The 16,521-nt window shown below is 51.6% G+C and overlaps 2 protein-coding genes across 8 annotated transcripts in view; one reads left to right on the forward strand and one right to left on the reverse strand.

Moving 5' to 3' along the window:
• DMD (dystrophin) overlaps positions 1 to 16,521 on the forward strand; it is a 2,449,111-nt gene that overhangs the window by 1,736,948 nt on the left and 695,642 nt on the right. The gene's annotated exons all lie outside the window — the stretch shown is intronic.
• Positions 12,251 to 13,117, reverse strand: LOC103109707 (high mobility group protein B3-like). The gene has a single exon (XM_060182740.1). The coding sequence runs from the start codon at positions 13,112 to 13,114 to the stop codon at positions 12,269 to 12,271; it is 846 nt and encodes a 281-aa protein (XP_060038723.1). The 5' UTR covers positions 13,115 to 13,117; the 3' UTR covers positions 12,251 to 12,268.

The following is a 16,521-nucleotide window of genomic DNA, read 5'->3' on the forward strand; positions in this document are numbered from 1 at the left end:
AAAACCAGTGCATAATGTTTGCGAAGTCTCACTCTTGTGCTGGGGTGCGCAGTCCAGGGTGTTCACTTTGAAGAATCCTGGGGACTGGAAGAGATTGAATTTTCTCTGATGCAGGTGTGTAGTTGCAAAGCAAAGAGTGATGGGTGTGGTGAGCACAGAGTGCCGGAATGCATGCCCCTTATTTATTTCTTCCTTTTGTTTTACTTGATAGGATAGAGAGAAACTGAGTCTGAGAGAAAGAGAGAGATACCTGCAATACTGTAATACTGTTTCATTGCTTATGAAGCGCCCCCCCCCCACACACACACACAAACACACACATACAGGTGGGGACTGGGCACTTGAACCCAGGTCTTTGCACATGGTAATGTCTGTGCTCAACCAGGAGAGGCCAGTGTGTCCTTTGCATTCCTAGTCATTAGTGCAAGCAGTGGGCACCTGCTCCATCTGTTTTCTCAGTACTGTCTGCAGGGACATTCTCGTATCTGGATGTGTCTCTGCTACTGAGAAGCTTCCATTGTGTACTACAACTGCGGTGCCATTCTGGGATGGACTGGAATGCTGGGGGGGGGGGCGTGGGTTTGCTACTTTAGTGCCCATTTGCCTAGAGATTGTGCATGGAGCTTTTCCTTGGGAATGAGTCGGAATGACTGTCTGGGGTTGGGAGGAGTACGGGGACCTCACTCACTTGTCCTTCCCTGAGGACTGAGGCCCAGATTCTCCCACTCTCCCTGGCTTTCCTGCCAGCACTCAGAGACACATGTGGGTATGGCATTTCCTTCCTTGGCCTACAGTGTCCCTCATCCCCCTACCCACAACCAGAAGAGCCTTTTCTAGTGGCGGAACCAGGAGATGAGGAATGAAGAGAGAGCCCTTTCTTTAGTCATCTTTTGGTCTTTGAAGTCTGCTGGCATGTGCCAGCATGAGAGGGACAGAGAGACACCTACTATACTGCTTTACCACCACCACCCCGAGCCTCACAGGTGGGGATCAGGAGCCTTGAACCTGGATCCTTGTGTGCTCAGCCAGGTACGCCACCACTTGGCATCCTCATTTGTTTTTTTACTAGTGAAAATTAACTTGTGTTTCCCCTAAGAGGAAAATAACAATATTTGAACATATCTGCCCAGCTTGTCTAAGCATTTTTCATTATCCTTTCAAATATTTTATATCTAGATATAGACAGATATATAGAAAGAACATTGACTTTTGTCATGAAGAAAGTTAGAGGGCAGGTTTGCCTCTGCCTACTAAACTACCTAGTGATTCGAGTATTTCTGTTTTTCTAAGCTTTTGCATTGTAGGAGTACCTTTATAACTACTTGCAGCACAGCAAAGAGATTTCCAATTCAAATAGTCTAAGAGAAAACATTTTCTTAAACACTAGTATCTGTTGAGACTTGTCATGTTGCTTATTAAAAGCCTAAACCATACTGTTAGTTCCAAGTAAGCCTGGAGCCTCAAATGCTGGTACCAACATAATTCTGGCAAGATATGTTTATCTAAACAATGTCATTTCCAGCCCTGCTAAACTTCAGTTTATCTCTCCATTTGAAATCTATGAAATGGGATGGAAATGCAATACTTATAAAGTTGCAATCGTGTTCAAAATAGAATTTTTTTTTCTTTCTGTGGATTTGGTATTCAGGGAATGAGCAGAAATAAAATACTTGCTTATAAAATTGTACTTCCTTATTTGAAGATTTCAGTATTCCTTTTTTATTGCCCTGCAACTTGTAGAAATACTTAAAAATGAATCAGCTAAATAAAGAAAATATTCAATAAATATATAATACTATATTGAGATATTTTCCTTCTTGGTAAATCTCAGTTGATAACTTTGAACAGTTGGGAAATCTATACACAGTTATTACTTTCTATCAAAGGAAAAATCCAGTGAGAAGCAGTTCCTATCTGCTAGTAATACCCACACTGAAATCTCAAGTCAGTGGGTCTCCAAAGTACCAGTCAGGTACACTGTATAAAACTGTTTTCATGGCATCTGTTGTTTTCAGATTATCTTATTGATGGAAATCTTATGTTCTAATTATTTAGGTGAGAGAATAAATTTCATTCTGAGTACATTCAAAGGATATATTTTCTTGGTTCTTTCTGATATGCAAACTCTAATTTCCCTTCAGTTCCTTGGTGATTGACTGTCTCTACCATTCCTGGCCAGTTGTCATTTGCAAAATGACCAGGTCAGGGGACCAAAAACAGACAAGAAATATTTCAGATAGTTCCTCCGATTATAATGATTATTGAAAAAAAAAAACTGGCTTATGTGACTAGCATCCCTATTTGTACTATCAACAACATAAAAAAATTGTCCCACATTTTTACTTCTAGTTAATCCTATCTATATACCTTATATAACCTTTTCAGTTACACATATTGGAGTTGTTAAAGGTAGTGGAGCTTGGTGACCTCTATGAGCTGTCAACGTTGGCCCAGTAGAATCTTTGCTCTAAGTCATGGTTGCCTCAGCTGCTGTGTGTGGCTACTTACTAACAGTAGTGAAGCTGGTAAGGTGATAATGAGGATGAAATTGCCAGATGTTCCTAAAAGAAAGGCCTGACACACCCTACATGCTCACTAAATAGTAAACACTATTTTGGCGGGATGTGACTGGGATAGCCACCTGGAGGCTGGACAATATGCAGGATGCAATAAGTAGTCTTTTATCAGCTGTAACACAGAGGGAGTGTCTGACACAGAAGACTTAGCCTTAAGACAGAGTCATTGCTTTTCCAGTCATTTCTCAGCTCAGGCCTTTTTAAACCAGCCCAATATTCTTTGAGAAATGTGGTGACATCACATAAATTCTAATAAAATGAATTCACATCAGCTTGCTTAAAGAACTGGACAAGAGCACATTCTACCACGTGAGAGGGAAAATCCACTCACAAGCTTTTGGAATTAACTGACAGTTTTACAGCAGCATTGTCAATCCATCATTCATTACTGCAACCAAATGTGTGTGACCCTTCCTGGTGTGTAACCCTTCCTGGTGAAATCAAAAGACTTCGTTGTTCTTCACGTTTTTTTTTTTTTTATTGTTGTTATTATTGATGTTGTTATCATTGAATAGGAAAGAGATAAATGGAGAGAGGAGGGTAAGACAGAGAATGGGAAAGAAAGACACCTGCAGACCTGCTTCATCACTTGTGAAGCGACTCCCATGTAGGTGGGGAGCCCGGGGTTCTAACCGGGATTCTTACGCCGGTCCTTACACTTTGTGCCACGTGTGCTTAACCCGCTGTGCTACTGCCCGACTCCCTCCTCATAGTTTTTAAATGAAATTTCTATCATTACTGAAATGTCAGGCAGTATCTTCCTCTCGGGTGTCGTCTACTAGAAAGTTACTGATTTTAGAAGAAGCAGGTCAAACATCATAAATCCTCTTCTTTGGACATCCTGCACCTGATGTCGACCTGTTATAATGACAGTGTGCAGCTCTTAGAATTTATATCCACCACTGTTCAGTTCTGTGAAGGCATGAATGCTGCCTCTCCGTTGCTAGTTAATACCAGAACATGAGGGAAGGGTCCAGGAAGGAATAGAACTCAACCTCTGTCTTAAAAGATCTTATAGTCAAACATATTTGGACAAGTCTATTTGGGCAAGGCAGTCTACAGTAAGTAGAACAGGGTGGCTGAATGTGGAGAGAGAACCAAGAGGAGAGAAGATTGGCTTCGAATACGAAGCTCCTGGAGTTCTAGAAGGAGGAGGGTGTCACTAGTGTCTCGAACCTCAAAGCAAGTCCACTGTGTTTCCACTTACTACACATTCTAGCACAGTTAGGGATAAGTCACTATTTTGATGAACTAGCAGGTATTTTTCAAATATAGGAGAAATCATGTTCCTGTGAGTTCACCCTGCATATTGGACTTACACTATAATCAGTGGGCCCATTGTTGTATGCTTTACATTGGGTTGTTCTAGCTCTCCCCCGCCAAGAAAATTGGATCAGTCCTGCTAGTTTCGCGGGCTCGCCTGGCCCCGCCCCAAGGAACCCCGAGAGGGTTCCAGAGTTCCAGAGTGAGAGAGTTGGAGAGTGTTTGGCGCTGCCGCGGGGGAAAGAGGCAACAGAGTTCTGTTTGGTGATTAGTTTGGGTTAGTTTATAAATCGTTGTTCCTGAATAAAGAAATACAGCTTCCCTGCCCAGCCGTATGTCTCTGGTCGTCTCTGTTACCCGCCCGTGAAGCTAGCCCGGCCAGCTGGAGCCTCCGAACTTTAACAACAGCCCATTATGGTAATTTCTTTTTTCCTGAGAAATGGCCTTACCATGTGTGAAGGCCTGGGCTTTGATCCCTAGCACCACATGCGAGCACCATGGACTACATGAGGGGGAACTCCATGAATGGTGGAATAGCCCTCTGTTACCTCTCCCTCACCCCCTACCCACACCCCCACCCAGATCAATTGTAAAACATTGGATTGGGGGAGGGTAGACTCAGCAGTGCTGTACTTTCACAGCTCTCTGGGCTCTTACCCCACACCACAAAAAATTAAAGAAGCTGAATTTTATGTTAAGTAATAAAGTATTTCCTTGTGCTTTAACTGGCCTTCAGGAAAGAATAAAAATGACAAAATAGATTATTTTTCTTTTCTGGATCATTTTTTTTTCATCCTTCCTAGTATAAACAAGTTGAGAGTGAAAGGGAGAGAAAGGACACCTGCAGCACTGTTCCATCACTCCGAAAACTTAGCCTTCTGCAGGTGGAGGCTGGGGACTTGAATCCAGGTCCTTGGACATGGTAGCGTGTGAGCAGCTTCATGGGCTACTCCACCACCAAGTCTCCCCAAATAGGGTTCCTTTTATTTATTTTTTTAAACCAGAGCACTCTGTCCTGGGTTATGGTGGTGCAAGGGATTGAAACTGGGCGTTCGGGGCCTCAGGAATGAGAGTCTCTCTTGCATAACCATTATGCTATCTACACTTGCCTTAGAATTTTTATCAAATAGAACTTAAAAAAATAATTTTTTAAAGTGGGGTTGGACATTGCTCTAGCAAATGTTAAAAAAACTTGATCACTCTCTTGAATTCACCTTACTGCATGTTTATTTATCTTTCCTTCCTTTAGCAGAAATAGTTTTTTAGGATTCTTCAGAGAAAAACGTGTGTGTGTGTGTGTGTGTGTGTGTGTGTGTGTGTGTGTGTGTGTGTGTGTGTGTGAAGTATACACTCAAAAGAGGAAATGGAAGATTGAGGTTCTTAGGCCCTGGATCACACCATCTGGGGAGACTGGAGAGTTGGAAGCTTTGATACCACAGTCTAGAATCCAAAGGGAGTCTGAAGATTCCTTTTCCTTCTGGAGACCACGATTTTTTTAGTCTTAAGATGAGTGCATGAAACACCCCCTCCACCATTAACCCCTATCCATAACCAGACCCCTATTTCCCCATATCCCGCCCCACACTTCCTACCCTGCCCTACCCAGCCCCCAGCCCCAACCCCCTACCCCACCCTACCCAGCCCAAGCCCCATCCATCCCCACCTAGCCCCACCTCTACCCCGCCCACCCAGTCCCTTCCCCTACCCCTACCAAGCCCCAATTCGCACCACAACGAACCCAGCCCCCGCCCCACCCCCTACCATGACCCCCTACCTCCCTGACCCAACTCGCCCCACCCCCCCTACCAAGCCCCCGCCACACCCCTACCCCGCCAAAATCGCCCCACCCCCTACCCATCCCTGACCCAATCGCCGCAACCCCTACGCAGCCCCTGCCACACCCCTACCCCGCCCAAATCGCCACAGCCCTCTACGCAAGCCCAGCCCCACCCCCTACCCCGCCCCAATTCATGCCACCCTCTACCCCTCCCTGACCCAACTCGCTCCACCTCCTACCAAGCCCCCGGCACACCCCCTACCACACCCAAATTGCCCCACGGCCTACGCAGCCCCCACCTCACCCCCTACTCCACCCAAACTCGCCCCACCCCCTACCCCTCCCTGACCCAACTCGCCCCACCCCCCCTACCAAGCCCCCGCCACACCCCTACCCCGCCCAAATCGCCCCAACCCCTACGCAGACCCCACCCACTCCCAAACGCTCCCCAAAACGCCCCAACCCCTACGCCTCCCTGACCCAATTTGCCCCACCTCCCTACCAAGCCCCCGCCACACCCCTACCCTGCCCAAAACGCAGCACCCCCCTACACAGCCCCCAACCGCTCACCAACACGCCCCAACCCCTACCCTCCCTGACCGAACTCGCCCCACCCCCCAACCAAGCCCCCTCCACACCCCTACCCTGCCCAAATCGCCCCACACCCTACACAGCCCCCACCCACCCCAACCCCTCCCCAACACGCCCCAACCCCTACCCCTCCCTGATCCAACTCGCCCCACCCCCTACCAAGCCCCCGCCACACCCCTACCCTGCTCTAATCACCACACACCCTACACAGCACCACACACCACCAACCGCTCCCCAACACGCCCCAACCCCTACCCCACCCTGACCTAACCCGCCCCACCCCCCTACCAAGACGTCGCCGCACCCCTACCCCGGCCAAATCGCCCCACCCCCTACGCAGCCCCCACCCACCACCAACCGCTAACCAACAGGCCCCAACCCCTACCCCTCCCTGACCCAACTCGCCCCACCCCCCTACCAAGCCCCAGCCGCACCCCTACCCTGCCCAAATCGCCCCACCCCCTACAAAGGCCCCACCCACCCCATACCCTCCCCAACACGCCCCAAACCCTACCCCTCCCTGACCCAACTCCCCCTACCCCCCTACCAAGCCCCCGTCACACCCCTACCCTGGCCAAACACGCCCCAACCCCTACCCCTCCGTGACCCAACTAGCCCCACCCCCCTAACAAGCCCCATCACACCCCTACCCCGCCAAAATCGCCTAACCCGCTTAGCAGCCCCGACCCACCCCCAACCCTGCCCCAACTCGCCCTACCCCTCCCTGACCCAACTCGCCCCACCCCCCTACCAAGCCCCCGCAACACCCCTACCCTGCCCAAATAGCCCCACCCCCTACACAGCCCCCACCCACCCCCAACCGCTCCCCAACACACACCAACGCTACCCCTCCCTGACCCAACTCGCCCCAAACCCTACCAAGCCCCAGCCGCACCCCTACCCTGCCCAAATCGCCCCACCCCTTACACAGCCCCCACCCACCCCCCAACCACTCCCCAACACCCCACAACCCCTACCCCTCCCTGACCCAACTCCCCCTACCCCCCTACCAAGCCCCCGCCACACCCCTAACCTGCCCAAATCGCCCCACTCCCTACACCGCCCCCACCCACCCCAACCCCTCCCCAACACGCCCCAACCCCTACCCCTCCCAGACCCAACTAGCCCCAACCTCTTACCAGGCCCCCGCCACACCCCTGCCCCGCCAAAATCACCTAACCCGCCTAAGCAGCCCTCGCAGAACCCCCAACCCAGCCCCAAGAGGCCCCAACCCCTACCCCTCAGTGACCCAACTAGCCCCACCCCCCTACCAAGTCCCCGCCACACCCTTACCCAGCCAAAATCGCCCCACCCCCTACACAGCCCCCACCCACCCCCAACCACTCCCCAACAAGCCCCAAACCCTACCCCTCCCTGACCAAACTCGTCCCACCCCCCTACCAAGCCCCCGCCACACCCCTTCCCTGCCCAAATCGCCCCGCCCCCTACACAGTCCCCACCCACCCCAAACCACTCCCCAACATGCCACAACCCCTACCCCTCCCTGACCCAACTCGCCCCAACCCCCTAACAAGCCCCTGCCACACCCCTACCCCGCCAAAATCCCCTAACCCGCCTACGCAGCCCCACCCCCAACCACGCCCCAACACGCCCCAACCCCTACCCCTCCGTGACCCAACTAGCCCCACCCCCCTAACAAGCCCCATCACACCCCTACCCCGCCAAAATCGCCTAACCCGCCTACGCAGCCCCCGACCCACCCCCAACACTGCCCCAACTCTCCCTACGCCTACCCCTCCCTGACCCAACTCGCCCCACCCCCCTACCAAGCCCCCGCAGCACCCCTACCCTGCCCAAATCGCCCCATCCCCTACGCAGTCCCCACCCACCCCCAACCGCTCCCCAACATGCCCCAACCCCTACCCCTCCCTGACCCAACTCGCCCCACCCACTTAACAAGCCCCCGCCACACCCCAACACTGCCCAAATCGCCCCACCCCCTACGCAGCCGCCACCCACCCCCAACCACTCCCCAACACGCCCCAACCCTACCACTCCCTGACCGAACTCTCCCCACCCCCCTAACAAGCCCCCGCCACACCCCCACCTTGCCCAAATCGCCCCACCCCTTACACAGCCACCCCCAAGCCCTCCCCAACACGCCCCAACCGCTACCCCTTCCTGACCCAACTCGCCCCACCCCCCTACCAAGCCCCCGCCACACCCCTACCCTGCCCAAATCGCCCCACCCCTTACACAGCCCCCACCCACCCCCAACCCCTCCCCAACACGCCCCAACCCCTACCCCACCCTGACCCAACTCTCCCCACCCTCTTACCAAGCCCCCGCAAAACCCCTACCCTGCCCAAATCGCCCCACCCCTTACACAGCCCCCACCCACCCCCAACCCCTCCCCAACACGCCCCAACCCCTACCCCACCCTGACCCAACTCCCCCTACCCCCCCTACCAAGCCCCCGCCACACCCCTAACCTGCCCAAATCGCCCCACCCCTTACACAGCCCCCACCCACCCCCAACCCCTCCCCAACACGCCCCAACCCCTACCCCACCCTGACCCAACTCCCCCTACCCCCCTACCAAGCCCCCGCCACACCCCTAACCTGCCCAAATCGCCCCACTCCCTACACCGCCCCCACCCACCCCAACCCCTCCCCAACACGCCCCAACCCCTAGCCCTCCCTGACCCAACTAGCCCCAACCTCTTACCAGGCCCCCGCCACACCCCTACCCCGCCAAAATCACCTAACCCGCCTAAGCAGTCCTCGCAGAACCCCCAACCCAGCCCCAACACGCCCCAACCCCTACCCCTCAGTGACCCAACTAGCCCCACCCCCCTACCAAGTCCCCACCACACCCTTACACAGCCAAAATCGCCCCACCCCCTACACAGCCCCCACCCACCCCCAACCACTCCCCAACACGCCCCAACCCTTACCCCACCCTGACCCAACCCGCCCCACCCCCCTACCAAGACCCCGCCGCACCCCTACCCTGCCCAAATCGCCCCATCCCCTACGCAGTCCCCACCCACCCCCAACCGCTCCCCAACACGCCCCAACCCCTACCCCTCCCTGACCCAACTCGCCCCACCCACCTAACAAGCCCCCGCCACACCCCTACACTGCCCAAATCGCCCCACCCCCTACGCAGCCGCCACCCACCCCCAACCACTCCCCAACACGCCCCAACCCTACCCCTCCCTGACCCAACTCTCCCCACCCCCCTAACAAGCCCACGCCACACCCCCACCTTGCCCAAATCGCCCCACCCCTTACACAGCCCCCCCCAAGCCCTCCCCAACACGCCCCAACCGCTACCCCTTCCTGACCCAACTCGCCCCACCCCCCTACCAAGCCCCCGCCACACCCCTACCCTGCCCAAATCGCCCCACCCCTTACACAGCCCCCACCCACCCCCAACCCCTCCCCAACACGCCCCAACCCCTACCCCACCCTGACCCAACTCTCCCCACCCCGCTACCAAGCCCCCGCAAAACCCCTACCCTGCCCAAATCGCCCCACCCCTTACACAGCCCCCACCCACCCCCAACCCCTCCCCAACACGCCCCAACCCCTACCCCACCCTGACCCAACTCCCCCTACCCCCCCTACCAAGCCCCCGCCACACCCCTAACCTGCCCAAATCGCCCCACCCCTTACACAGCCCCCACTCACCCCCTACCCCTCCCCAACACGCCCCAACCCCTACCCCACCCTGACCCAACTCCCCCTACCCCCCTACCAAGCCCCCGCCACACCCCTAACCTGCCCAAATCGCCCCACTCCCTACACCGCCCCCACCCACCCCAACCCCTCCCCAACACGCCCCAACCCCTACCCCTCCCTGACGCAACTCGCCCCACCCCCCTAATAAGCCCTCGCCACACCCCTACCCTGCCCAAATCGCCCCACCCCTACAAAGGCCCCACCCGCCCCAACCCCTACCCCTCCCTGACCCAACTCGCCCCACCCCCCTAGCAAGCCCCAGCCACACCCCTACCCTGCCCAAATCGCCCCACCCCCTACACAGCCCCCACCCACCCCAACCGCTCCCCAACACCCCACAACCCCTACCCCTCCCTGACCCAACTCCCCCTACCCCACTACCAAGCACCTGCCACACCCCTACCCTGCCCAAATCGCCCCACCCCTACACCGCCCCCACACACCCCAACCCCTCCCCAACACGCCCCAACCCCGACCCCTCCATGACCCAACTCGCCCCAACCTCTTACCAAGCCCCCGCCACACCCCTACCCCGCCAAAATCGCCTAACCCGCCTACGCAGCCCTCACAGAACCCCCAACACGCCCCAACCCCTACCCCTCCGTGACCCAACTAGCCCCACCCCCCTACCAGGTCCCCGCCACACCCCTACCCAGCCCAAATCGCCCCACCCCCTACACAGTCCCCACCCACCCCCAACCACTCCCCAACATGCCCCAACCCCTACCCCTCCCTGACCCAACTCGCCCCAACCCCCTAACAAGGCCCTGCCACACCCCTACCCCGCCAAAATCGCCTAACCCGCCTATGCTGCCCCCGCCCCACCCCCAACCCCGCCCCAACTCGCCCCACCCCTACCCCTCCCTGACCCAACTCGCCCCACCCCCCTACCAAGCCCCCGCAACACCCCTACCCTGCCCAAATAGGCCCACTCCCTACACCGCCCCCACCCACCCCCAACCGCTCCCCAACACGCCCCAACCCCTACCCCTCCCTAACCGAACTCGCCCCACCTCCCTACGAAGCCCCAGCCACACCCCTACCCTGCCCAAATCGCCCCACCCCCTACAAAGGCCCCACCCACCCCAACCCCTCCCCAACACGCCCCAACCCCTACCCCTCCCTGACCCAACTGGCCCCACCCTCTTACCAAGCCCCCGCCACACCCCTACCCCGCCAAAATCGCCTAACCTGCCTACACAGCCCCCGCCCCACCCCCAACCCCGCCCCAACACGCCCCAACCCCTCCCTGACCCAAATCGCCCCACCCCCTACGCAGCCCCCACCCTCCCGCAACATGCCCCAACCCCTACCCCTCCCTGACCCAACCCACCCCACCCTCCTACCAAGACCCCACCGCAGCCCTACCCTCCCCAAATCGCCCCACCCCTACGTACCCCCCCACCCACCCCCAACCGCTCCCCAACACGCCCCAACCCCTCCCTGAAGCAACTCGCCCCACCCCCCTAACAAGCCCCCGCCACACCCCTACCCTGCCCAAATCGCCCCACCCCCTACACAGCCCCCACCCACCCTAACCCATCCCCAACCCCTACCCCTCCCTGACCCAACTCGTCCCACCCCCCCACCAAGCCCCCCGCCACAGTCATACCCCCGCCCAAATCTCCACAGCCCCCTATGCAGCCCCAGCCCCACCCAGTACCACGCCCCAAGTATGCTGAGTTATATGCTCATGGCTTCATAAAGAGTGTGTTGCTCTCCTGCCGTAGTGCCTTGTTTTCACGATGTCATAAAGACTTTAGCCTTCACATGAGTAAGAGCATTGAGTGTGTCTCAGGTGCCTAACTTATTGATACTATAGAGAGTTATATCTGTATATTTGACAACTTAGGCTATCTAACCGTCATTTAGCTAACACCACCTTAAAATGAAGAAATTGGGCACATGTTACCATTCAATCCTGAGGGTCTCGGGGAAGCTTCACAAGTGGTGAAGCAGTACTGCCAGTGTCTCCTTCTCCCTCCCTGCCTCCCCCTTCCCTCTCGATTTCTCTGTCCTATCAAATAAAATAGGGGGAAAGTTTTAAGAATTTATAAACAATGAAAACCTGAAATCCCAGAAGACACTTAAATACCTCACCACACCAACAGCCACGTGCAGCATGAGGACACAGTGTCTCATTTTCCAGATATTTAAAACTACTCGACTAGAGTTTTAAGATTCTGTAGGCACCCATGACTACTTCATGTTCAGAGACACCCCTAGAGCAGCCTGGGAACCTGTGATCAGATTATAATCCAACCCCAGGCTAGTAGTTACTCTCATTCTGAGTAGTGTCTGCCATGGCGCTTTCTAAAGTATTCACTCACAAGGACACAGATGAACTGGTTTTTTATTCATCGTCATCCTCATCCTCATCCTTCTTATCTTCCTCATCGTCCTCATCGTCCTCATCATCCTCATCTTCGTCTTGGTCATCTTCATCTTCATCTTCATCATCGTTGTCATCATCATCAAAATAGTTGTCGCCCTCATCTCCCATGTCGTCGTCCTCTTCATCGTCCTCCTGGCTGTTTCTGTCTTGGTCATCTTCGTCATCTTCCACCTTCCTTGCCTTCTTATAGGTCGCCTTCCTGGGGCCCTTGGTCCAACCAGGCTTTTCTTTGGCCTTCAAGTCTGCCATTTCCCTTTCATATTTTTCCTTCAGTCTGGCTGCCTTGACTCTATAAGGTTGTTTTTCGCCTTCACTTAACTTGGCCCACATCATTCCAAGCTTCTTTGCCACAGCCCCAACGGAGATTCCAGGGTAGTTGGCTTTGATTTTAGGACGAACTTTAGAACAGAATAAGAAGAATCCTGACGGAGGTTTCTTGGGAATACTCGGGTCTTTCTTGTTTCCTGCAGGTGCTTCGTAGTCCTTCATTTCTCGATCGTAGCGTGCTTTGTCAACCTTTGCCATCTCTTCGAATTTACTCTTCTCCTTTGATGTCATAATCTTCCATTTATCGGAGCACCTTCTGGAAAATTCAACAAAATTGACAGGGGTGTCTGGTTTCTTTTTCTTGTACTCATCTCTGCATGTCTGGACAAAAAAGGCATAAGCAGACATTTTGCCTTTTGGCTTCTTTGGATCATCTTTGGTCATCCGGATTGGAAGGGAGAGAGACTTGCGTTGTTTCTTCAATGCCAGTGCCCCTTTCATGACTGTTCCGGAGCCTGAGGACCCTTCTCCCTCCATGAGGCTGAAGCTGTGGTCTGACGCCCCAGGCTGCGGTGGGCAGATTTATACTCACCAGTTTCTTTGTGACATCATTGGGCGTGTCACAGGCCTAGAGATGGTTGCCATGGTTTCCTGCTAGCTCAGTAGCTGCCCAGGGCACTTACCTTTTCAAAGGGTATTTTCCCATCCCTGGCAGCCACAGCTAATCTAGCTTTTTATTTTTTTTCTGGAATTAATGGTTTACAGTAAATAACATTGTTGGTACATGTGTAAAATTTCTCGATTTTCTACAAAACACTCTCACCTTCAACTTGGGACCTCCTCCACCATCATGTACCAGGACCTGAAATTCTCCTCACCCCCGAGTCCTTTATTTTGGTGCAATACACCAAACCCAGTTCAAGTTTTACCTTCTGGTTCTTATTTCTGTTCTTATTTCTCAACATCTGTCCACGAATGAGATCATCCCCTATTCATTCTTCTCTTTCTGGCTTCTCACTTCATATGAATCCTTCAAGCTCCATACAAGATACAGTGAAGAAGGTAAATTCATCATTCTTAATAATAGCATAGTAGTATTCCATTGTATATATACACCACAACTTCAACTTCCGTAGCCTTTCATCATTGTTGGACACCTGGGTTGCTTCCAGGTTTTGGCTACTAAAAATAATGCTGCTATGAACATAGGTGTACACAGGTCTTTTTGAGTTGGTGTATTTGATTTCTTAGGATATATCCCCAGGAGAGGGATTTCCAGGTAATAGCTAATCTAATTCTTTTTTAATTTTTAATATTTATTTGTTTTTCCTTTTGTTGCCCTTGTTTTTTATTGTTGTAGTGGCAAACGCTAGAAGAAGAAGATTGTTGTAGTTATTATTGTTGCTGTTATTGATGTCATCATTGTTAGAGTTGTTAGGACAGAGAGAAGTGGAAAGAGGAAGGGAAGATGGGGAGGGAAAGGTAGACACCTGCAGACCTGCTTCACTGCCTGTGAAGTGACTCCCCTGCAGGTGGGGAATCAGGGGCTCGAACCGGGATCCTTACGCTGGTCCTTGAGGTTTGCGCCACATGCGCTTAACCCACTGCTAATCTAATTTTTAACCCAACACCTGGGCCTCATGGTTCAACCAAGTCAACCCATAAAATAGCAATACACTGAGGTTTATAGTTACATGTGTTTCTTATACAGTTTCTATTTCATGTCCTTTTCATATGTATCCAGTTAATAGTGTGAAAGCATATGACAGATACGGGAAATAGCCAGTGTTATTTTAAAGATCTTTTGAGCTCCATTAAAGTAATCATACCTCTCACACAGGAAAATTTAATAGGAGGTATGATATTCTTTTCCTAAATGATTTTTTTTCTTATGGTATTAAAGTCATAGCAAATATCTAACATTAAATGTGTTCCCTTTAATGTCTTCCATCCTTTGATTCAGTGAGATTAATAGTAAAACATTTTAATAGAATTTATAATAAAATCTAAATTTATTGTTGTGATCATACCCAATAATTAGTCTTCCATGAGAGTGTGTAGTAAGAAGAGTGAATATGTTTTATTTAAAGTGATAAAGCTACAATTCGGAACACAATGCTTTTTACTGAAAATTGATTTTTCATTGTTTCATTTTAAAGAGAAAGTGCTGAGTTTGCAAATGTTCTATGCATCTACTTTAAAGATGACTATGATGACTATCACTGTTAGGTAAATAAATCAATTAGTGAAAATGATTATTTCTTTGGAATGATAAGACTAATGGTGGTGATGAATATATATGTATTTGTATATGTATATTTGTTCATCATATATGTTCAGCATATATATACACACATGTATACACACACACACACACACACACACACACACACATATATATATATATATATATATATATATATATCCATATATCAAAACTCTCACACTGATAAGATAAATTGGAAACAAAAAAGAGATTTGCCCACTGGTAAAATTCCAATTTTTCATAGGCTAGTATTGCTATTTCAGAGCCTAATGGGGCATTGCAACTAAAGACGTGAATTTCTGTTATATTCTAATTCTCCTATGCTTAAAGAAGAATCTAACTAACTTCTCACCAAAATCATGCACCTTATGGTTGGGACTATAGCATAATGGTTATGGAAAGAGACTTTAAATCCTGATGCACCAAAGGTCCCAGGTTCTATCCCCAACACTATCATAAGCCAGAGCTAAGCAATGTTCTGGTTTAAAATAGGATATTGAGTTGATATGACTGTAAATATGGAGTTGATATGACTGTAAATCTGAAGTTAGCTATGTACCTGAACTTCTCCGAAAAGATGCTGCATTGAGCCAGGTGTGTTTGTTTGAGCACACATGTTTCATGGTGCAGGGAACGGGTTTAAGCCTTTGTCCCCACCTGGAAGGGGAAATCTTCATGAACTGTGAAGCAGTGCTTCAGGAGTCTCTCTCTCTCCCCCTCTCTGTATTGAATAAACAGACAAATAAATAATCAAGAGATGCTGCATCTCTCCTCAAATGTTAGAAAAAAGTACAGGGATTGTTTTAAACTTACTATTTCTTGCACAATTTCCTCATTAATAATTCAAAGTGGCAAAACAAATGACTTGCCTCTAGCCTTTCTTTTCTTGTTCCCATCTTAAGGGAGAGCATTTATGAAGAGGAAAAGATTGATAGATTGTGACCTTTCTGTGTGCAGTGGAGATTTCCAGGCTTATTCTATTTTAGTCAGTAAAAAAAGGAGGGGGGGGGTTACTGAGCCATTACCTATTTCTGGGAAAACAAATCTCTCCTTAACTTAGTGACTTGAGCCACCAGTCATCACTGACTAGCACTCAGTGTTTCTGTGAGTGAAGACACCACCAGTGACTGGGTTGAGTGGTTCTGTCTCAGGACTCCTCATAATATGGCAATCAGATGTCAGCTGGAGCTGTCCTCCCACTGCATTGGGGCTTCTTCATAGGGTTTAGGATTTGGTGCAGGCTGGAGCTTCCTTTCTATCTGAGCAAACCCATGGGCTGCTCAAGTGTCTCAGTGACTTTGTGCCTGTCTTCCTCCCCGATGACTAATCAGGATTCCAAGAAGCTGTCATGCTTTTGTTGTTGTTTGTTTGTTTTCCACCAGGGTTATGGCTGGGGCTAGGTACTAGTACCAATTCCCCACTCCTGAAGGACTTTTTTTTTCTTTTCTTTCTATTTTGTTTGATAGAGCAAAGATAGATTGAAAGGGGAGGGGCGACAGAAAGGAAGAAAGAGGGACATCTGCAGACCTGCTTCACCATTGATAACGTATCCTCCTGCAGGTGGGAGGTGGAGGCTCTAACCTGGGCCCTTGAACACGGTAATATGTGCTTAACTGGGTGAGCCACGGCCCAGCCCCCTGCCATGCTTGTTTACCTTCACACGCTCATATGAATAATG

This window comes from Erinaceus europaeus, chromosome X (assembly GCF_950295315.1).
Source record: "Erinaceus europaeus chromosome X, mEriEur2.1, whole genome shotgun sequence".
NCBI classification, from domain to species: domain Eukaryota; kingdom Metazoa; phylum Chordata; class Mammalia; order Eulipotyphla; family Erinaceidae; genus Erinaceus; species Erinaceus europaeus.

Excerpts from the sequence above, each read along its gene's own strand:
- LOC103109707 (XM_060182740.1), bottom strand. The coding sequence starts at position 13,114 with ATGGAGGGAGAAGGGTCCTCAGGCTCCGGAACAGTCATGAAAGGGGCA.